General features: G+C 35.6%; 1 protein-coding gene across 3 annotated transcripts in view; it reads left to right on the forward strand.

Moving 5' to 3' along the window:
* Positions 1–22,614, forward strand: part of RALYL (RALY RNA binding protein like) — a 298,333-nt gene that overhangs the window by 133,579 nt on the left and 142,140 nt on the right. The window contains exon 1 of one of the 3 annotated variants that reach the window (XM_010979376.3): positions 5,257–5,524. The exons of the other annotated variants lie outside the window; for them this stretch is intronic. Coding sequence (XP_010977678.1) covers positions 5,488–5,524 — 37 coding nt within the window. The 5' untranslated portion in view covers positions 5,257–5,487. Of the gene's footprint in view, positions 1–5,256; positions 5,525–22,614 lie in introns of those variants that run through there. 3 annotated transcript variants of the gene reach the window in all.

Raw genomic sequence — 22,614 nt, forward strand, 5'->3', positions numbered from 1 at the left:
AAGAACACAGAATTGATCTCTTTGTTTATTATTTCACTTTCAGCAACAGTTAAGTATAAAGAAGCATCATTCTGGAAATTTTTTCCATGATTTGAACCAATATTTCAAATGAAAACTTGGACCGAACATTAAATTTTATGCTTCCCTTGATTTAAAAAGAAGAGTGATAAGTATATTGGAAATACGAGGTACTAAATGAAATGAAAAGATTTCTTTTGCTGGAATAGACCCTCGATATTTTAACTGATAACTATTTTTAGATTGTCCACTAACAGGAGAGCACTTGACTTTGGACAAAGAGATAGGGGTCCAATTTCAGAGGCATTAGGCAAGACAGTAAATCACAGTATAGACATGTTCAAGAGATATAGATATCTTTTCTTAAATCCTTGAAAAGATGGATCAATGATTGTGCTGGGGTTGAGAATTATTTGGATGTTATCTCTGAAAGAACCTGAGGAAAGGACTTCCATCAAGAATTTATAGGGACTGTTCTAGCAAGGGACTGTTTCCGTGAAGAAAGCAGGGTTCGTATGTGAGAGGAGAGGAGGCACCGTTCCCACAGGGACAGCTGGCAGCCCAGCCAGGGAAGGACAGAGCTGGTCCACAGCGGTACACCCTGCTGTCGGGTGATAAGAATGACACAAGAGAAAGGTTAACTTTCTGTCCAAACCGGAACAAAATAGACCAAAGGAGAGTTGTGATATCACTTATATCATTTAAGGAAATAATTTCAGAGCTAGTGAGTTCAGGGCATAGCTCTGGGATAACTCCTAGGGAGGGAGTCTGGACTGAAGCCTCGGCTGGAAAAACGTGGTTCAGGTCGCTTGAGGTCATGCCCCTCAATTCCCTTCATTTTTTCCACCCAGCAACCTTCTAAGAGCTGTCTGTTGCGGAGGGTGGAGCAGACATCTGTAAATGAGGAATTTTGGCCACATAGCTCCATTACACCTTGTCAGTGTTAACATTTTATTACTCTAATGATTCTCTGAAATATAGTTATCACATAGTTCAAGTGAAATATTTCTATGTGGTCTATGTACTGTGTCTTGATAAAATTCTTGGAAGTTTTGTCAAAATGAACACATGTTGTAATGTTTAAACCAGACAAGGATGTTAGAAATCTGGGTGAGCTAAAGGTTTGATACTCTTGATGTTCTTTAAATGTTCTTTTGCTGTTTTATTTGGAGGAAAGCATGAGGGCCTGGCATGGGGAGGAGAGATGGGGGAGGTGACATGTCTGAGAAAGGGAAGTCACCACTGCTGCAGAGGTGAGCAGACCTGTCTTGTCCCAACTGGTCCACTGTGCTTCTGAACTTGAATGTCCCTGCCAGCAGCCAAAGCCCTGCAGTTAATTGCATTCACCCTGCTTAGAAGTTAGTTTAACACCACCCATTGTTATGCAAACAGATCCCTTGTGGGTCTCCATCCCTCATCGCCTAAACAGCTACCAAAAGTATCTCTTCAATTTAACATGGCAAGTTACTGGGCACAGGCTCTAGAAAAAGACCAGCCAGTCCAAAGTCGGGCACTACCTCTTGTTCAGAACACGTGAGAACAGCCTTCTTTTACTGAAACAGAAAATGAGGATGAGAATAATTATAATATGAGGATGAGGATGATAATAAATCCATCATAGAATTGTTTTCAGTATTCAGTGAGGAACGAATGTATTTTTGGGGTTTTTTGGGGGGAGGGCGGAAATTAGGTTTATTTATTTACTAAGTGGAGGCACTGGGGATTGAACCCAGGACCTCATGCATGCTAAGCACACCCTCTACCATTGAGATATACTGTCCCTGGAGTAATGCATTTTAAACTCTTAGAATAGAGCCTGACAACTAATGTGAACTCCCTAAATGAATGTCAGCTCTTATTAAACCCCAGTGTTTACTCCCTGTGACAGTTTACAGCAAACGTTGTTTTGTTAATTTCAGTACATTACTAGTGACATTATAGTGACCCTTTTACGTTAAACCTTAAGCAGCTACCCATTGCATTGACCCTTAATTCAGTCCTAAAATCACACTGGTCTAGTTCTCAGCAAGATGCTCTCAACACAACTATATAAGTCATGTGGTGTCCCTAAATGTCACCTGTACTTGTCCACATTTGGCTAAAGTTTACTCATTTCTAAAACGGGGGTAGGGATAGCTTAGTAACAGAACTGTTATGAAGATTAGTGACACAATATATATTTAGCCCAGTGCTTGACACATAGCACATAATCTTTCTTCTCTGTGCACATGCGTATGTGCGTGCACACACACACAAGCTCAGTTCCTCCCTCCCTCTCTCCCTCCCTCCCCTCTCTTCCTTGCTTTCATGTTTGCATTTATGGTACTATTACTGTTAAAAAGGCATCTCCTCTTCTTAACTTTGCTAGGTACGTTCATTTCAAACCAGTTCCTTCTACCAGCAAAGGAAAAAATGTTGATATATCATTTGATTTTAGATGAGAACTCATCCATCCTAATTTATCAGCATTCACTGAATTTGTGTTCAAATATGGAGTGTTAAGACTGATCCAGTTAAAGGAAGGCATATTGCAGGGCAGGAGATAGGGAGTTAGTTTATCAATCAAGTGATACTTCTTTTGACCTCTGACATTACAGGCATAAAGCTGATTTTGAAGGCAAAACAATTTTATTCAGTCTAGATTTTTGAAGAGGGTGGGGGAAGAAAAAGAATGACATGCCGTCACCCATCCTCTGGTCACTTGATCTTTTGTCCATTATCATGTCTACATTCTTTCTCCCCGTTCTTTTGGTTGAAAGTCTCCTAGATTCTGCTCTCACTAAAACCCCTCCACTCCCTCAGCCCCTGCCCTGCCTTTCTCTCATCTTTCTACCTCTACTGCAACATGGTACCCATGAATTTGGCCTTAATTTATCAGGTATTTTTGAGATCCCCAATTTTGATGATTTAAAACTTAGGATTTAAGCCACTGGCCCTAGATATAAATTCATGAGTGGATGCTGCATATGCCCTGGGGTGAGGAAAGTAATGGAAGGAGTTGGTGAGGTGGAAAGTCCCGTATTGAACCCAAGAAAGTCACCTTTGGTACAAAGGTGCCCCCAACATTGATACGTATGAGTCAGGATATCTGTTTTAACCTGTATCTGTGAATATGTGATGCTGATTGAGGCTGCATACATGAATGACATTAATGAAATTGTTACATGGTCTCTGAAAAAAATGTTCAGATTGATGTTAATTTTAGATAATGAAGAACTAACAATGTGAAAATAGAAAAGTGACTAATTTGATGGTACCATGCACTCTTGTTAAAATTAATGTCATTTGTGTCAATACATTGTTAGGCTATTTCTGCCCAATAATCATTAATGACATGTTTCATCGTATCATAAATATACATACCACAGATGTCAGGCAAACCCTGTTTTAACTTTGTTTCATTGTAGTGGGGTTTATGTTTGTTAGTCTTACGGGATGAGTAATTTTTATAAAGAAGAACTTGCTTCTTGGTTGTGATTTTTGTTTCGGTCAATTTAAAATATATCTTCATACCTCTGGGAATAAACAATTTCATCCAAATCAGTGAACTTCCTTCAGACAAATCTTGCGGCCAAAAGATAGACATGAGATGACAAGTATTTGCGTTAAGTAAGAAAGTGATTTTCATCAATAGAGATGACTTTGGCTATTGTACTAATTCATTGAAAAGTAATCTGTGATCATGTTGTTTTGTATAATTTAAATTTCTTCATTAAAAGTCATTTATTCAGCAGATATTTACTGAGAGCCTACTTTGTGCCGGGCACCAATCTGTCCTCTGGACGTACATCTCTGAGGGAAAGCAAGCCCTGCCCTCTGGAAGCTTACGTTCTAGTGGACAGAGATGGACAGGAGGAAAACAAACCAGTGAATTACAGATTGTGTCAGGTGATCACAAGGTGCTATGGAGGAAAATTAAACAAGTAAAGGGTTGTGGGACATAAGGTGTATTATATGTCATTCAGAAAAGACCTACTTATTTTACTTTTTGAAATATTTTAATGTCACTATTATAGAAAACACAAGGGGAATTCTCCTGGTGTCTCATGTTGCATGAAGATAAATACAGATCCTGATTACGCCTTATAGACAGAATCGTGGTGATCTTTGACAAACAGCCTTCCTAAACAGTAGTTTGTTAGTCCAAAGTCAAAGGAAACAGGAGAGGAAGACTGCTAAAAACTTGTTCAAATGGTATTCTTGGCATCTGTGACTAGGAAATGCAGTAATTACTTAAGTACAAAAATATTCATGACATTCAAATAATCCTTCTATTAAAAAGAGCTGTGGTGATGCTTACCTCTTCCTGTCAGTGAGTAGCCTGGGTTTGCTAACACTAAAAAAGAATTCTGGCAGTGAAAATGTCTTCTGTTTTTGGCTGGAAGATGAATGTTTATGTGTAATCAAGGATTCTTATTACATTGAAATTCTGCACGGAGGTATAAAGCCTTCTGGATTTTCAATAAAAACTGCACTTCGGACACCCTAATGAGCACATAAAGGAGATTTGGGGCCATACACTCTGGTGGGGTGTTTGAGAGAGGCAGCACCCCTGAGCTTCTGCAGGATACCAGGCAGGGGTCTCAGAGCAAGAGTTGTACTTTGCATGTAGACAAACAAAGACAAAGCTTCCATGGTGTCCAGTCGAAGTGACAATGTACAGATAAGGGCATGGCCAAAATACAGTGAAAACAGAGGTCTGAGGACCAGGACGAGAGAGCAAGGTGAAGGCGGGGGAAGCTTCATATAAGGGCCTCTTTCTGGAGGGGGCAGAGTGCAAACATAGCACAGAGTAGGCACTCACTAAGCCTGAGACCCTACTGTGTGTCCCTCTCTACTAGGAAGATACAATACCCGGATATACAATGTGAAAACATGCAATTCTTGCTTTGCCTGAGAAGCAGTCCATTTAGAGAAACAGACAAAACTACCAGCGATCATCGCTTTCGTAATTGAACACACTGAGTGCACTGGGAGCTCGAGTAGGAAAGAATTCAGTAGTTTCAAAATAACATACAATTCTAAATATTATAGGCTGGCAAAAAAGAGATACGTACCCAGAGGATAGTTTCTAATGTCTGTAAATATCAAACAGGGTTTCTTATGTATTTCATGTTTAGATTCTCAGTTTTACTGTCCTTGCTAAATCTGTGAATCCATTCTTAATTCACCACTGCTTTGAGCACAGCTCTTTGATAGTGGAGATTTTATTAGAGAACTTAACTGCTAGCAGGTGGGGGGAGGTGAGGGAAATACAGTTTGCTCTGGGAGATTTGCATTAGATAGAGTAGTCACAGTAGCATCTCCCCTGTAATTTTATGAGAATGGTATTACCCTGGCTTTCGCTGTGTGATTGCTGGTTACCTTCTGTCAGTGAGCAACAGTCTTGCTGCAAAGCAGGAGCACAACCCGTCTCTTTGTCTCCGTGGTCAAAGCTATCACTTCTTAGAAAGTCGGATTTTTTTCAGAATGACCATGTACAGGAGCAAACGCAGACATCAGAGATGTAAGTAAATTCTGACCCAACTTTTTCATGTGAATGACTATGGTGGGAGAAACAGACTTGATTTCTTAAAAGACTAATCATGACTTCAGATATATCCTGGTAGTAGAAAAGATGCTGTAGCTTTTTTCACCCTAACCTGTATCTTTATCCCTGTTATATTCTTGAAAGATGTTGTGGGGGGAAAGGGGCTAATTCACTTGTTACTATGGAAACCTTTGGAAAGGTTTACAGAATCAACAGAGAAACAGATCAAATGTAATTTCAGTCTAGCTCAGCACCCTTCATACAGGCAGCTTCACTGGATAGTTTCTCTCTGTCTCTCTCTCTCTCTCTTTTGCTTTTTCAGGAGTGATAGGTTTTCTTTCCTAGAAGTCTATCGATAGCTTTGGGAATCTAGCCTAAAACTTCTATTTATGCAACCGATTTTAATAACTCTCGGGAGAAAAAAAATAGTTCAGAATGGAGGGGAGAGAGTTAATCGTGAATGACAAGTGGAATATTTCACAGGATATTCACTGCCAAACTTCTTGGTCCAGAGCATATTGGTAACATAATTCACCACAGGCACCGTTTCAAAGGGTTAAAAGGAGTCATGTGTCATCTACCCTAAAGGGGACTGATTCTGACTGAAAGAAGCACCCTGGCCTAAAGTCCAGGACAAAGCTGATTATGGAACTGAAAGCCATTAGGGTTTAGCTCAAAATCAAAGAGCCTTATAATAAAACTGTGTTTTACGGTAAAGCAATATGCCTGTCATGGACAGCTTTCCAATCACATCTCTCTCCAGTAAGCCCAACTCGTTATCACTTTATCTCTTCTGTTGTTTAAAGCAATTATCACCATATTTAGCCCAGTGTGTCCTGTCACTGACTCTGTTGGTCGTCTTAGACACGTAACTACAACTTGTTCCACAAGCAAAATCTACACTTCTTCATTATTTCTATAATGTCTTTAGATGTCACCAAATATTTTAAAACATAGAAAGATTGTCAGCAACAACTATTTCATCAAAAGGCCAAAATATGATAGAACTGTGATTTTTTAGAGAGTGATGTGATCTTTTTTTTTTTATCCATTCTTTTAACTTAAGACCTAAACACTAACAATTCTCTTGTTCAAAGAAGTTTTTTATGCACCACAGAAAGCTCTGAGGGACAGGACTGCCAGTTTGATTTTATTTGCCTGATTGCCTTTGATGCTACTTCCTTCTTGTGATTGAGAAACAACATATAATAATTGCTACTTTTTTAATAAAGATGATGGGGGGCAAAATCTACAAACATATTGCTGATTAATTCCCTTGTGATTTCCTCCCACAAGAATGAATCTAAATTATGTGTGTACTTGAAAACCATCTTGCGCCTACCTTTGCTCCAGTATCTTTTGTACAGCCCCTCATTTTTTTCCATGTGAGTAATCATTGCCTTAATGTACATGACAAATAAAAGATTCACAGAAAAATTGTACTGAGTCTCTCCCCCTAAAACGTGCTTGCTAAAGTCTGCAATTAAGCAGCAGGAAGAAATTGTGAATTACATGAGACAAGTCAGAAGATGTATAATTATACAGGATGAACACAGTAGGGTGTACTGAATGGCTTGTTAAAAAAAAAACAAAACTAATGTGTTACTTATGGTTAATTGTATCAGCTAGCTGTATTACATTGCGTTAACTGTTTCTATATTCTAATCATATAAAATATCGGAGAGCAAGAATATAATAAAGTTAAAGTACATAGAAAGCTTAGCAATAAAACTGAATAGAATCCTTCAGTGAATTTCTTTCTCACACTAACAATATTTGCAAAAGTGGAATGTAATACAATCATTTGCTATCTAATGGGGACATAAAGATATCTGAATTAGCCCATCACCAAAATCTAGTGCATCTCCATTTTCAATCATATCTTTTATGTGTGTGTTTTTGATCGTGTAAAAAGCACAAACTAACCTAGAGGCAACTGTAATCCAATTAAAGCAATAACTGCATACATAACAAATCTCAATGTGGGCAAAAAGGAAATTATTCTCATGATTTTTGTTTTACAAAGGAAAAGTACATAAATAAACTTTCTAATATCCTCATTCTCTAACAATTTAATATCTTATCCTTTTGCAAAAATAATACAACTTTCTTTTAGAGGACCCAACAGGAGGAACGGGAAAGGTGTACCTGGTTGTGCCAGGGGTTTGCAGAGAGAGAGGAAAAATACCTGTAGAAGACATTTTAAAGTGTAAATTCCACTAAACCTTTGAAAATTCATGGGGGACTTTGAAATCCATCCCTCACTCCTGTCTACGTTGGTTATTTATAACCCCCTCTAGAGGAGGAGAGGAAAGAATACTAACCTTTTCCTTGCTTTTGATGGAGAAATTGTTATGGAAAAGGAAACAGCTTCAGGGTTCATTCGCTAGCAGATTTTACCCATGCATATAACTGCATGATGACTTTCAATTAGATACAGAATTTGCTGAGTGCTATTAAAAAGCATCGGACTTTGATTTTGATGGAGCCAAACAGGTAGAAACTATTTTAAGGAACGCTAATACAGGTAAATTTGTGTTTAGAAATTAGGTTGAGGTGAAATCATCATTAGTATAAATAACTTTGGCCTTTGGCCTTTAAGGACCGAATTTTTCATACCTATTACATCGATCTATTTATTAGAATGTGCAGCTTATATTTAAATTTTCAAAAATCCATATCATGTATATAAAAGGGTCTACCTGTAATCCCCCTTCCTGAAATTCCAAGTGACCTTGAGAAAACATTTTGGGGATTTTTATGAGGCATAGAGATAAATTCTTAAAGATGAATATGTTTTGAAATACAGATTTAAGAGAGAAACTAGGGTAGATCCTCATGTTAGACACAGAATTTGAAAATACTACAATCCTTGTACTACAGGAGAGAAAACTGTGCATGTCTAATTTTAGGTGCTTAACACTTTATCTTAGTTTACTAAGTAGGAATAATAATTCATTTCTGATGGCAAATGATATGTTTGGGTGATTTTATCCATCTTGTTATGGAAATACTTGAGGCGATCACTTCAGGAACCTAAATACTTGTCATAGTTCTCTGCTTGTAATCTCGGCCCACGTCTGCTCCCTCTGTGGGTTGCAATTTCTTCTACAACTTCAGCAGACTACACGAAGATATTCGCTAAGGTGTCTTCCATCTCCAACCCTCAGTGCTTTCACAACATAGACCTCATTGTGCAATGGTCCTACTCAAAGGTATGTGAGAAGTTCTCCTTGACTAGACTGTGGCTCTGGGCTCATGGGCTTCATGTGACCATGGATTTACTGCAAGAGGCCCTGGCGTGCATGTGAATGTTCTCAAACTGCCTGTATAAGGATGAAAACTACCTAGATACACCTACAGTTATACCACATACACATCCATAGATACACATACGCTATCTTTGGCTTCTAATGAAAACGAATGTATTTCAAAGGTGGTACTAAATTTTTCATCTCTTTTAATGCCGTATGTTTTACATTTTATTTTACTATTTTACATTTAATATATCACACAAGGATCTCATTGTGTTTCAATGTTTTTAAAACATGTTCTCATATTGTCAAATATTGGGAACCACTGGACTAGAAAATGAAATGCAAACATGACCTTTTAACACAGGCATTTACATCATTGTCACTCACTGTAGACTTACTTCCTGATACTATGTTCTAGTCTTTACCAGGCTACTGGATTACCCCCCAAGTTCATCATATATTCTCTTATCTCTGTGTCTCTTCCTATAAATCTTCCTGTTGGTGGCTGGCCTTCAGTTGCATCTTCATGTATAGAAATCATCTCTGGTCAAGGTTTCACTCAAATGTCATATCCTTCATAAAAGTTCCCCCCAGTTTTCCAAGTCAAATTTATCTTTTTCTTCTCTCTTTTCAAGATGCTATATTGTAATTTTATTTACAATATTCTATATTCTTTCTATATTCTGTCATACACATTCAAAATTATTCCTTTATTCCACTAATCTAAGGGTTTTTTTTTTTCATGTGAGGTACCTTTTATTCTTGCTTGAATCATTCTCAGAGCATAAGGCAATGTTTTACCCATAACAATCCATCACTTTCTAATAAAGTTTATTTATTGAAAGAAATATGTATTGACCACCTGTTATATTACCTTCCAGACACTGCTCTAGTGCTTTGGCTGTAGCAATGAACAAAACCAAATTTTATTGGAGAAGGGATGATGGCACACAAATAAATATACAATCTGTCATGTGATGCTAAGTACTATGGAGAAAAATAGAGCAAGCAAGGTGGAAAGGGAGTTTTGGAAGGCGGGGTGGAGACTTGCTGCTTTCTCTAGGGTAGTCAGGAAAAGCCAAGGTGACTAAAGTAACATTTGATCAGACATGCAAATGAAATGAGAGACTAAGCTCTACTTCCTGGATAGTTCAGGCAGAAACAGCATGTGCAAAGTCCCTGTGGTACCTGGGATAAAGGAGGACCACAAAGGAGGCAATAAGTAGAGTTAATGGAAAGATGTGTGGTCAAAAAAGCATCAGGGGCATTGGATGGCTAGATTAAGACATAGAATTAAATGGAATGGCATACGTTATATTTAACTAAATTGAGATATAAGATATGTTTTCTAACTTTGAAGAAACACTATACTTCTAAATGACCCATGAAATATTTGTATTAAAATGACAATTATAAGAATGCTTTAAAATCATTACACTTCCTACTAGGCAAGGCATCCAATCATTAATTGGAAGAGAATCAAACTGTGGTCATCCAGAGTTCAGAAAAATATTATTTGAACAAGAATACTTTCTGATTTATCTTCTTATCAATATCTTTGAGTTCTTTATGTGTTAACAGTCTCTTTAAAAATTTTGCTATGAGGAAAGAAATAAATTCATAGTTTGATAGAATTGTTGTAAGGCGTCTTAAGTCATGGGCTGAAAGAGACAAGACAGCTGTCCTCTCTGGAGGACACCAGTAAATTCAATCCTTGATTTCTCTGTTATTGATGCTTATTGGGAATTCTGCTCTGACACCTGAAATTTCTCCAGTCTTTTTTTTTTTTTCCTCTCAAGCTCCTAATGTCATTTCTATAACTGGTGTGGATTGAGAATGTGTGACTTTATACGTTCCTCCGTGGAATCACATCTGCATGGATAGAATCAGGATGGGCTGACTGAGCATGCTCAGTGAGACCACAGTTGCCTGTTGGAAGCAGAGATGTGCAAAGGCTGAGTGGTAACACCCTTGAAACAGATCGACCTGATACGGAAATACATATTGGTCTGCCCACACCCTTAATCACTTGCGTTGTTTTTACAGGCTCCAGCCTGCGACTGGTCCCGCCTGCAGGAATATTTATTCACCCCTCCCCCACCCCACCCCCACCTACTCCATGTGTTTTTCTATTTAAGCAATGCTCCGCAAAGTCAAAGGTCACTTTTGTACATTTTCTTTTAACTTATCTACAATCAGAAAACAACTGGGCTATCATACATCACCTGCTCTTTTAGTTTCTCCCTTCTAAGAATCCGTGCTGCCCTTATATCTAGACCTACATAAAAACCATGGCATTGACTCTGCCTCATGTTGTTCAGGTAAATAAAAGTCCTCTACCGAATGGCGTTTGTCTCTCAAAGAACGTTACAGTGGGAAGTAATGTCGCAGATTAGTATTTAATGGAGATACTGGGGTTTGTACCCAGGACCTTGTGCATGCTAAGCCAGCACTCTACCACTTGAGCTACACCCTCCCTCTGTGGGTTTGTATTTACTGACCACAAATGATACATGTGTGGCAACCAGACTCTTAGCAAAATAAGATTGGTGTTAGAGTAGATATAAATACAGCTTTTGAAGATACTGTCATGAATGCAGGGATTTTTGCATGAAAAGATGACCATTCAAAAGCACTGATGGATAGTGGGAAAATACAGGATGTAGTCTTTGCCCTATGTTTGGAAACTTAGAAAGCAACTTTCTTAAAAGTCATAACCTGGTGTAATTTCTGGACAGTCTATCTATTTGGTTGAGCCGTATTAACTTGTCATTTTTGTAAGTCAAATGGCAGTTTCACATTGTTAAATCTAAATACCAGTAATTACACAAGTTGGAAAAAAAAAAAAAAGGTTGGGGGGAAGGTAGATAAAAAGTCATCACACCAACACAGGCTGCCATTAAAAGTCAAGGACATTTATGATTAAGCTAATGATGAGTATTTGATATACAAAAAGAACAGAATTAAGTAAGAGAATGTATTCACTTGTGTTCTTTATGATACGTAAGGTTAAACCTACAGAGAAACTGTATTCAGCCTTGTCAGCATAGATTAACTAATATGACATTTTTTGCAAGGGACACATCCAAGTGGGCTTCGAAGGTCATTAAAACTTTAGAAATTGCCTATCTTCCACCAAATGTAAAATGTTTATTAAAAACTTTGAATTTTAATTTTACAAGATTTTATCATTAGAACTTTGCTTTCATCTAAACAGAAAATGGGAACAATTGTAAGGGAATTAATAATATCAAACATGATAAAAAGAACTTTTGACATTTATTGAACTCTTACTGTATGCCCAGTACTGTTTTAAGCATTTTATTATCCCTGACTAGTGTAATTTATGTAGTAGAGCAATAATTCAACACATAAAGGCAATAATATAGTAGTCTATGGCACTTTTGATTTTCATTGCAATTTCAAAGTGTTATTTATGATTTTGGTATCTAATCTCTAGGAAATTGAACACATAAAGTTAAATTAAAATACATATTGACTAGGGTGAAGGAATAAGCTTATATGTCCCCTGAGGAATCTATGAAATTAACTTAAAAAAGCAAAACAGTTTGATCAATATCCCTATTCTTTGAATCATTTAAAAACAGAAAAAAAAAAGAAGACCCTGAGGAAAAGTTTTACACGAATATGTGCCGATGAAATGTTCACATATGAATGTATTTACCTTGTGTGTTGTTTTTTTCTGCAAAAAGATAAAAGGTTTCCAGAACTTAGAAAAGCAAGATGCTGTGCAGTGATTTAGTAATCCATTGTGAGTCATTACACTCTTCTTGGTCCAGAACACCTAAATTGTTTGGCATAACCTTTTGATTCATTTTCCTTTTTGTAGTTATTGATTTTCTTGGCATTATTTACTGAATTGCACTCTCATTCTGTCTATGGGATTTCTGACACCTTTAGCTATAGAGGGCTACATTGTACATGCAGTAATGTTGACTCAGGGTCTTAATGGTCTCTTATCATTGACATTATATTATCTCTAGAACTTCATTTGTATTTTAAAATAATGATAAAATTCACATCTATTTCCTTAAGCTCCTTATAGAGAGTATGGTGTGTATTTTTGTAATGTTTCATGCCCTGAGCTGCTTTTCATTGGAAAGTATTATATTTTATATTATATGATTCTTTTGACCCTCAGTGAACTTGAAAATGCCTTAGAGGAACAGCTGGATGTATTTCCTTAAATAAACACACATTGTTCTTCAAATTGCTAGTATCTATCTTCTTAATAGGCTCCACAGGCAATGGAAATTTTGACTTTGAAGTCACCTCTGCTGGGTTCATGTAGATGTCTGACTACTTTTATACCTTTTTTCCTCCCATAATTGAGAAATGTCCTTCAACTCGTTTGTTTTCAAATGTACAGCATATAGGCATAACTTACCTTTATCTTTTCTTTGAGATTATAATATTTTTGGTATTTTATTGTATATGATAATTAAATATAACATAAAATACAATATAAAAATGTCCTGCACCTGTAAATGCATACAGACTACCTGAAACATTTAATTCTCTCTAATGTATAGTGTCAGTAATCAATGAGAGGCTGGTTCAGAATTAAATAAAAATACACAAAATCAGAAAACATTTATTTTTAATTGGAGTGCAAGGTAAAATTCACTTACTCTTTCACTTAAGTTTTGCTAAAGTAGTAAGGGGGGAAAATGGTCACTTGAATTTTAAAAGTGGTCATAAAATTTTTCTCAGCACTGAGTCTGGCCTCCCAGAACTACTTATATGAAGCTAGCCTTTTTCTAATGATCATTTCCAACCAAGATGGTGCACTCAAATTTGATTAATGTGCTCAGCGTCTCCCAAAAAGTCTGTAGCATTGATGCTCCATGAAGGCTTCTAGAATTTGTTTATGCAAGATTTAGACAGGAAAAAAAATTCAGATTATTCCCCATGCCAGTTTTCTAGAACCCAAGCTACAATTTGAGAGAGGATGCTATTTACAACGGACATGAAAATTTACTCGAAATTGAAAGGAAACCGAACTATTTAAAATTCTTTAAAAATATTCTTTGTTACTTAAATATTTAAGAAAGAAGTTGATAAGCAAGCACAGAAGCAAGATATAAGAAACTGCGCCACGAAGAGGATAGGTATGTTTGTTGCTAAGATTTTCATTTGGGTTTATGGAAATGGGTTTCTGCACATTGGGACCAAGCTAAGTTAACCAGTTCTCTTACAATAGAGCAGTAGTCCGTCAGGTTAAAGACACTTACTAAGTTATTTCTGTCCTATGGAAACAACCATCTAAGGTACTTGTTGGGGAAACTACTAATCGTTAGTAATACTATTTCTCCTAGATTACTACTGACAGTAATTAAATCAACTGTTGTAGTGATTTGCCACGCACTTCAAACCCGATTAAGTAAGTCTGGCCTTGTTTATACGTACATTAAAGGACCAAGTGGTTTGGGGTCTGAAATTCTCAGTGAGTTGCCCACATCATTAAATTTTATCAGTGTTCACTTAGGAATAGATTGTAGGTTATAAGAAATATTTGCTGCAATACTTTTTCCTCCCAAAACAGGTTCTAAATATTGTAGTTTAATGGAGTCACATCAGTTATGACAATATAACTTTATTTTGGGACCAGGATCATTAAACCTGGAAATGGATAAAGTATGCTGCGATGATGGCTAGATCCCACCATCTTTGTTCTATTCACTGGTGCAGACTGATGCTAAAATACGACTGTCAAACATTCTTTGTCCTTGGAGACTTCCTAGTACGGTGGACATTTTTTACACTTTGCTGTACATTTTAGGTACTTAATAACAATATGACTTCATAACACATACTTATCTTGGCCATACTTATGTGCTAATAAAGTTAGGTTAGGGTACTCTTTGTGAAATTGTTCACTACTTTCAGTTATTATTGAGTTCTAAGGATTATTATAAAGTGGAATGACTCAAGAAAAATTACAAACCTCGCCCTTAATACTTGTCATGACTAACAGTTACAGAATTTTTGTCATAGAATAACATTTATGTCTTGGATATATTTCACTGTCTTCCATTTAGAAAAGTAAAACAGTAAAGATCTCCAATTAAATTATTATGTAATTGTTAAGATTTTGTTATGTTTATTGGATGATATATATGCCCTAATTTAAATAAACTTTAACTGCCAAGTTTCCTGAACAGCTAAGTAAGCCTAGAGGTAATTTCAGTTGACAAGTGAGCATCATCACTCTGTGTCACCAACTAAACGTGTTATTAGTTGTTCCTTTCGGTTATTCTGCATCAGTTTTTACATCAGTAATAAATGAAAGCCTTCATATTATTTATACATCTAAACTGTGTTACTTTGTTGTTATAGGTTGTTAGAGTGAACAGATTTTTTAATCATTGCATTAAAATATATGTTAAGAAAGCATTGTCTAATTCTATGACTTAAGAAGACTTACAAGGCACTTTTTTTTTAACTGTTTCCCTGTTATTTTATTGCTTTAATAATATGGTATTATTCAAGGCATATTATCTTCATTAGTTGAAAGGACAAAATTAGAATCATACGGAGAACTTTCTTGGTAATTCAGTTAATTTCCTGTTTTCTGTCTTTTTGGTGACTTTTTAATAGTCATATTGGCTTTATTTTTCCTGCTGATTTTTCTTTTGTTTTTAATGGAAATATAGTCAGTTACAATGTGTCAATTTCTGGTGCACAGCACAATGTCCCAGCCACACACACACACACACACACACATATACATACATTCATTTTCATATTCTTTTTCATTAAAGGTTATTATAGGATATTGAATATAGTTCCTTGTGCTATACAGAAGAAATTTGTTTTTTATCTATTTATATACATATATGTTGTAGCTAATATTTGCAAATCTCAAACTCCCAAATTTATTCCTTCCTCACCCATTCCCCTGGTAACCATAAGATAGTCTACTATGTCTGCGAGTCTGTTTCTGTTTTTACGAGGCATTTCTTGATCAGGTATTATCTTACTTTGTGGATTCATTTCTTGCCATTCCACTTTGTGTATTCCAGTTTAGTGTATGATACCGAGTTTTCTTTCTGTTCTCTAAGGAATTCTTTCCATCATTAGCACCTCATATTGCTTCTTCTATTTAGAACACCCTACCCTATTATTTTAGTTAATTCCTACGCATCCTTTGGGAGGCAGCTTAGGCAATCACCTCCTACTGATTAATTTCTCGAAGATCAACTAGTAAAGTTGATCTTTGTGTGTATTTCTTTGTACCCTGTGTGTGCCCCATGTGTAAATTATAATCTATCCAGTCTTCTGGCTACACCCCCTGAGGACAGAGGCCAGATCCGCTTCTTCATTGCTCCTTCCCCAGCATGGCCTGGCTCTAGGAAGCCCTCAATCAATCATTGTTGCCTTAGATATGCACCTGTTTCAGCAACTAGAAAATGCAGTTATTCTCCCCAAATAAATCACTATGATGCAGTCTATTGATGAAATACCTTTTCCTTTTTATATTCACAAATGTCCATGGATTGAGTTTTAAAGATTATTGTAAAGTTCACATGCTAAGGCCTTTTTGGTCTCAGCTTTTAGAGTTATTTTGTCTGCTAGCAACTGTCATATGCTTATTTCATAAGTGGCATTAAAGGGAATCTAAAAACACTTACATTATGTCTTAGGTAATTTAATATTTACCCAAAATTTAAGGCACACTTTGGAAGTGACATGAAATGCATATGATGGCTTCCTCCCAAGGATTTCTGTTGCACTAATCATGGAATTAGTTTCTAGTTAATGTTTCCAGATTTTTTGTATCATTATGTTTTAAAACTCAAGACTAATAACACATTCAGAATTAAAACTTGCTTCTCTACATTCTCAGTTTTTCCCCCTATCCAGAGTTGGCTCTGCTTCTAGGTTCCATTATTTGTTAAACCAATTTTACACCAGTTAGAGAAATAAATTGTTCGTTTCTCCACAGATTTGTAGCTATTAATCTCAGCAGTAACTCAGTGATTGATTTTTTTTTCAGTCATCAACATCGCAGAGACATAGACTAGAAGGAGTAACTAGAACCAATTCCAGGACCTACTGGCTGGATCTATAAAAGTTGAGGCTTCATACCATATGTAATACATCCGTGTTACTAATTTGTGATGCTACTTTTAAACTTGGGGATAGAATTAGAATGGTCATATAAAGTAATTTCACTGCCTACTCTCTTATTCTCTTCTTTCAACGTCCTTTCCGTTATTCTTGCTACTGAGTAGTGACATTAACTGGAAATTCGTGAATTGTAACTAAAAGTGACCTCATTTCCAAAGCATTTGAAGTTATTGCAGGTGAAGGGTCTCTCAAGGGCTTTCAGTGTTTCAAAAATGTGGGTGTACAACGTGTCAATAATGAAAGCTGCACATTAAATTGACCTGGAAGGCTAGAGCACAAACTTTTCTCTCAGCACTGGCAAATTTCTGACATAAAAGCTTAGAATGGAACAGTTGAAAAGAAGCTATTAGAATAATGCAGAGACTCTGAAAGGATTTCCATGCTACACTTTTTTTTTTTCTCTATTCTTTTCTAAGTATAATTGAGATTTCCAAGAATTTTTACTGACAAGTCATTTTACTTTCTGGACTTGGTAACTGCAGAAAAGATAAAATTGTTAGAGGAGCAATAAGGAATTCAACAAAGAATTGAAAGCAAAATGTGATGTGCTTGATAAATTAATTTCATTCTTATCTTAGTTGGTTAGAACACCAACCCGAAGGGTCGAAGGTCATAGATTTGAGCTTTTTGTGGCCCGGATGGTTTAACCCTGTTTCTGGATCATGGACCACTGTGGTCACCCTACCCAGCCATCCTTCAAAGAAGGACCAGGTTCCAAGATAACACTGACAAAGGAGGGAAGACAGACCAGACTAGGGCCACTACACATCCATCGGAACTACAATGTCTCAGAGTGTGTATATATATACATATATGTATATATATATAGTCCTACTTTTACATATATATATAGTTTGTGCCACACTGCTTGTGATGCCTTCATCTACAAAAGAGAATACACTTCTATTTGAATAAAAAGTTATTTGTCTTCATTTTGATTTATGAAGGCAGTAAAATTCAACCATGTTAACTTTCTTTTTGATCAAGTGTAAAGCCTGCACACTTAGAATTTCACAGAATACAGGTATCTACCATTTCAAAAAAATTTGTTTCACGGAGGGATGTGAAGTTAGTCTCAATATTTTTCATTATAGACTTTTAATTTCAGCATGCATAAGTTAAGGATTAGATAATTTAAAGGACACTGAACTACCAAAGTATGCTCTTATTTTTTTCCTTCAAGGCATCAGAATGAGTGTGACTAAATTTCTCTCAAAAACTGTAGTTTGCTTACCATGAAAGAATCGAAGAATCTAAGATGTGTTTCCTTGAGAAAGACTTAGGATGGGTTCGGGTACTGCTCTGAGCAAGTTAGTAGGACAATTTCCAACTCTATCTAGTTAGGATGACAATATACCATAGTATTGTTTTAATAAGCACATGTCTTAACACCTACACTAACAGTGCAAACCACAAGCGAGGGATTTACTTCCAGTTTGAACAAAGTTTATCATATTCGTCACACTCAGTCACAGTGTTTCATAGACTTGGATCTGGTTGGACAGATTCGTGAGGACTTTCATTTGAGTCTGTGCTCCATTTTTTTATAAATGTAACCTAACAATGACATAAAGTCAAGCAAAGAAACTGCAGAATCATCTAGGCTAACTTCTTCATTTTCTACAGGAGGACAGGGATTGTTTTATTTGCCCATCAGAAATGATGACCAATAACTGCTTGCCCACCTTCCTCCTTTGGGGGGGTAGGGTTTTATTCCACACCAGTTATTTCATTTAAAAAATAATATTCTTACTGAAAAGTTAAGGCTTAACAGATATACACATGATAATATTCTTCTCCTATACTTAAATAATGAACATCAATTTTCAAGGAGTTCTTTTTATTAGGACAATATTCTGTCTTCTGTTTACAGCCACTTTTTCTAAATTCACCATTCCACCACATAACTCTTTCCTATATGTGTTTTCCATCATCCTTTATTATCTCTATTAAAGTGTTTAGCATACTGCAAACTATAGTTCTTTCTTTGCATAGCTCTTTCTAGTAAACTATGATAAATACAACTAGATTTGTTTTTAATCTTTGGATCTTGTACCTTACCTAGCTCTATACCCTGCTCATGGTAGGAGCTCAATGAATATTTTATGAACGAATAAATGAATGGATTCACTAATACGATGAGTCTTTGGCGCTAGTTTTTATCTTCTATTTTTATTATATTTTTAACATATATACTTACAGTCAGTAACATAGATAAACGAACACATATATTTACCTTCTAATGAAATTGTCCAGGAAGGAGCCATCATATTCTTGGAAGTTTTTTTAAAGTGTGCATGGCAGTTAATATTTGTGAATCTTGAACTCTCAATTTATCCCTTCCCACTCCCTTTCCCCTCGGTAACCATAAGTTTGTTTACCACGTCTGCGAGTCTGTCTCTGTTCATTAGTGTTTACTGTTTTTTTAAGATTCCACATATGAGATATCATTTTGTAACTGACTATAAACTTCAATTTTAAAAATGTACATGGCTAAAAGGTTTAAACCTAAACTCCTTTTCATGGTTGGCAATATAGGAACTACTTCAAATTCATAATTTGAAAACTTTACCTTATCTGTTGCTCAGTAACCATATAAAAGACAGGTTTCATATCAGAGTTAGAGACAACTTCATCATTATGTATTCACTCCTTTGGAGTGCTAGGAAAGTTTGCTAAAGATACTCAGTTAGCCATCTATTTATCTGTATTATAGGAACAATGTCCAAGGCTCCTGACCTGCTGTTCCAATTTCTAGCAAACTTAAAAAGTACCATCTTTGTCATTCATTTAGAATCCATCTCCTCTATCTCTTTTGGCCCAGAGCCCCAGGCTTTGATCTAGGACTTCTAAAGCAACTTATTTTGGCCTCTCTCCTCTATTACTTGCCAAATCATTATAAAATGAAATAAAAAAAGAAAAAAAAACTCCTCCATATTTTATCAATGTAATTTCCAAAATTCTCAGTTATTCCTCTGGATCTTATTTCATCTTCCCCCTCCCATATTATGCACATTACACTGTTTAAGATTTTATTTCCCTCATTTCCCTGGAATTTGTTCTTGGAAGTTCACCAGGTAATGATCAAATTAGTATTCCAAAATAAAACTCTTAAGTAAAGGTGCTCTGTATATTTCACAATGCTTAATTAATCTTCCCCAATGGAACACTTCAATGTTATTTTCATAATGGGAATAGTGTTATGAGCTCTAAGAACATTTTATTTTGCAATCACTATTTAATTATGAAGCATAGCTTCATTCATTCTTTTCCTTGATGTGCAATCAACCTGCTGTTTATCATGGTCTGAAATTAATGGCAGGTAAGGTTGTTACATACACTTCAATTGTATGTATTTAATGAATATTCTATAAATTTCCCACTGCTTAAGATCTGCACAAACCAGTGCTATTTTTCAATCGTCTAAGCACCAATGTTATTCAAGTGCATTGTGTCAAAATGTCATTTTCACTTTTCAGGAAGTTTTTTTTTTTCAGGTTTTTTTTTTCTTTCTAGATATAACATAATTGCCAAGGCCATTAAATAATATATGAAGATACATTGTCATGACAAAAAACCAACCAAGAATGGATATAGGCCACACTGGTTTCTTTCCCCATGACTGTAGAAATTTGATTTGTGATAATGGTAGTTAATTATTTTGAACAATGAATCCAATCCATCTAGTCAGTTTACCAAGGAAAAATGATAGTATTAAACAAGAACTTGATACGATTGGAATGGACTACTAAAATAGATTAATTAGTTTGATACATGCTTTAATCAAAAAGTGCTGTCGTGTCTTTTGGTGGAAAATACATCTGTTCATGTGCAAAAGAATGAAGGTTCTCAAAAAAAAACTTAATTTTCAGTTCCTTTAATAACAGTTCTAACATTCACCATGGTCTAGCTGAGTGTGAACATTATGTGGTATATGTCTGTGAGTCCTTCAATTTAGAAATACAAGTTACTATGAGAGATAATAAAACTGCCAGAACCCAGATACGTGAATCTCATAGTGAATGATACAGCTTCCTATATACTCTGTTCATCAACATTAGAAAAGATGAAAAGCATAATCTGGTGGTAAACAACCTGCATAAATATATTTTATGTTTTTTTTCTGGATGCATACCGGAATAGCAAACACATTTAATAACATCGAGCAATCTAGTTTGAAATCATCAGTTTGCTTTAAGTTTAAAACGAGGATTATGGAAATCTTTATTTTTAACAAGCAGGTAGGTTTAAATTTTCATTGGATATAAAACAATAAAATATTACTACTTCACAAAATTTTAAGACAACTAAAGTATTTCTTTTTTTAGTGAAGGAGTATTTTTCTTAATTGAGGCAGTCAGTTTACAATGTTGCATCAATTTCTGGTGTGAGGCACAATGCTTCAGTCATACATGAATATACATAGATTCATTTGCATATTCTTTTTCACAATGAGCTACTACAAGATATTGAATATATTTCCCTGTGCTATACAGCATAAACTTTTTTTATCTATTTTATATATACCAGTCAGTATCTGCAAATCTCAAACACCCAGTTTATCCCTTCCCATCACCCTTCTCCTTGGCAACCACAAGTCTGTATTCTATGTCTGTGATTCTGTTTCTGTTTTATATGTAAGTTCATTTCTCTCTTTTTTTTTTAGATTTCACATGTGAGTGATATCATATGGTATTTTTCTTTTTCTTTCTGGCTTACTTCAATTAGCATGACATTCTCCAGGGCCATCCATGTTGCTGCAAGTGGCATTATTTTATCATTTTTTATGACTGAGTAGTATTCCAAAGTATTTCTTTATTATAAAAGTAATGTCAGATATTTAAAATGGCCTTACAGCAACTTGAATATATAAAATCAAGAATAACCATAATTTTGAATAACTGCATAATAGACAAACCTGCTTACTGATAGCAAAATTGATCCAGATTACATTTATACAACTATCTTTTTGGAGGTGTAGTCCTATGAAATGTCTTTCTTACAGATAATGGTTGAAAAATTAGGTAAAGTCCAAAAGAGATCTTTTAGTCACTATCTAACAGTTTATTTGGGTTTTGTGGACTATAACTAAAGGATAAATATTAATCTAATGTGATTTAAACTCTATTTAGACTTTCAAAAGAGAGAAAACAGCATGATGTCATTTTTAACAGCAATGTTTATTAAACAGAAGTTGGTTTAAATTCATGTTTGGAAACAAAATATGCAACATCATATAAGATTATCTATCTATCTATCTATCTATCTATCTATCCAATGTAGAAGGAATCTATTACTCATGGTATAAGAAAGCCAATTTCCAGAATTTGCTTTTTTCCCTGCTTTTTTAAGATTTTTACCAAGTTTATTTTATGGCTCCAGCCCAGGTGACTTTCAGCTTTTAAGTGATAAAAGCATTAAATTTTATTCATATATTTAGCAAATATTTATTTAATGATAAGTGCACTGTGGTAGGGGCTGTAGATATTCATGAGGTGATCTCCATCCTCATGAGCTTTACACAAATACAACACAAGTTGTGCACAAAATTCCCTTGTCTTCCTGAGAAAATAAAATTATTTCTGCCATGGGTATTTAAAACTTGAAGGACAGGTAGATTATTGGTAATTAGAAGTAGGGAGGAGGGTCTATAAT

This window comes from Camelus dromedarius, chromosome 30, assembly GCF_036321535.1.
Source record: "Camelus dromedarius isolate mCamDro1 chromosome 30, mCamDro1.pat, whole genome shotgun sequence".
Classification (NCBI taxonomy): domain Eukaryota; kingdom Metazoa; phylum Chordata; class Mammalia; order Artiodactyla; family Camelidae; genus Camelus; species Camelus dromedarius.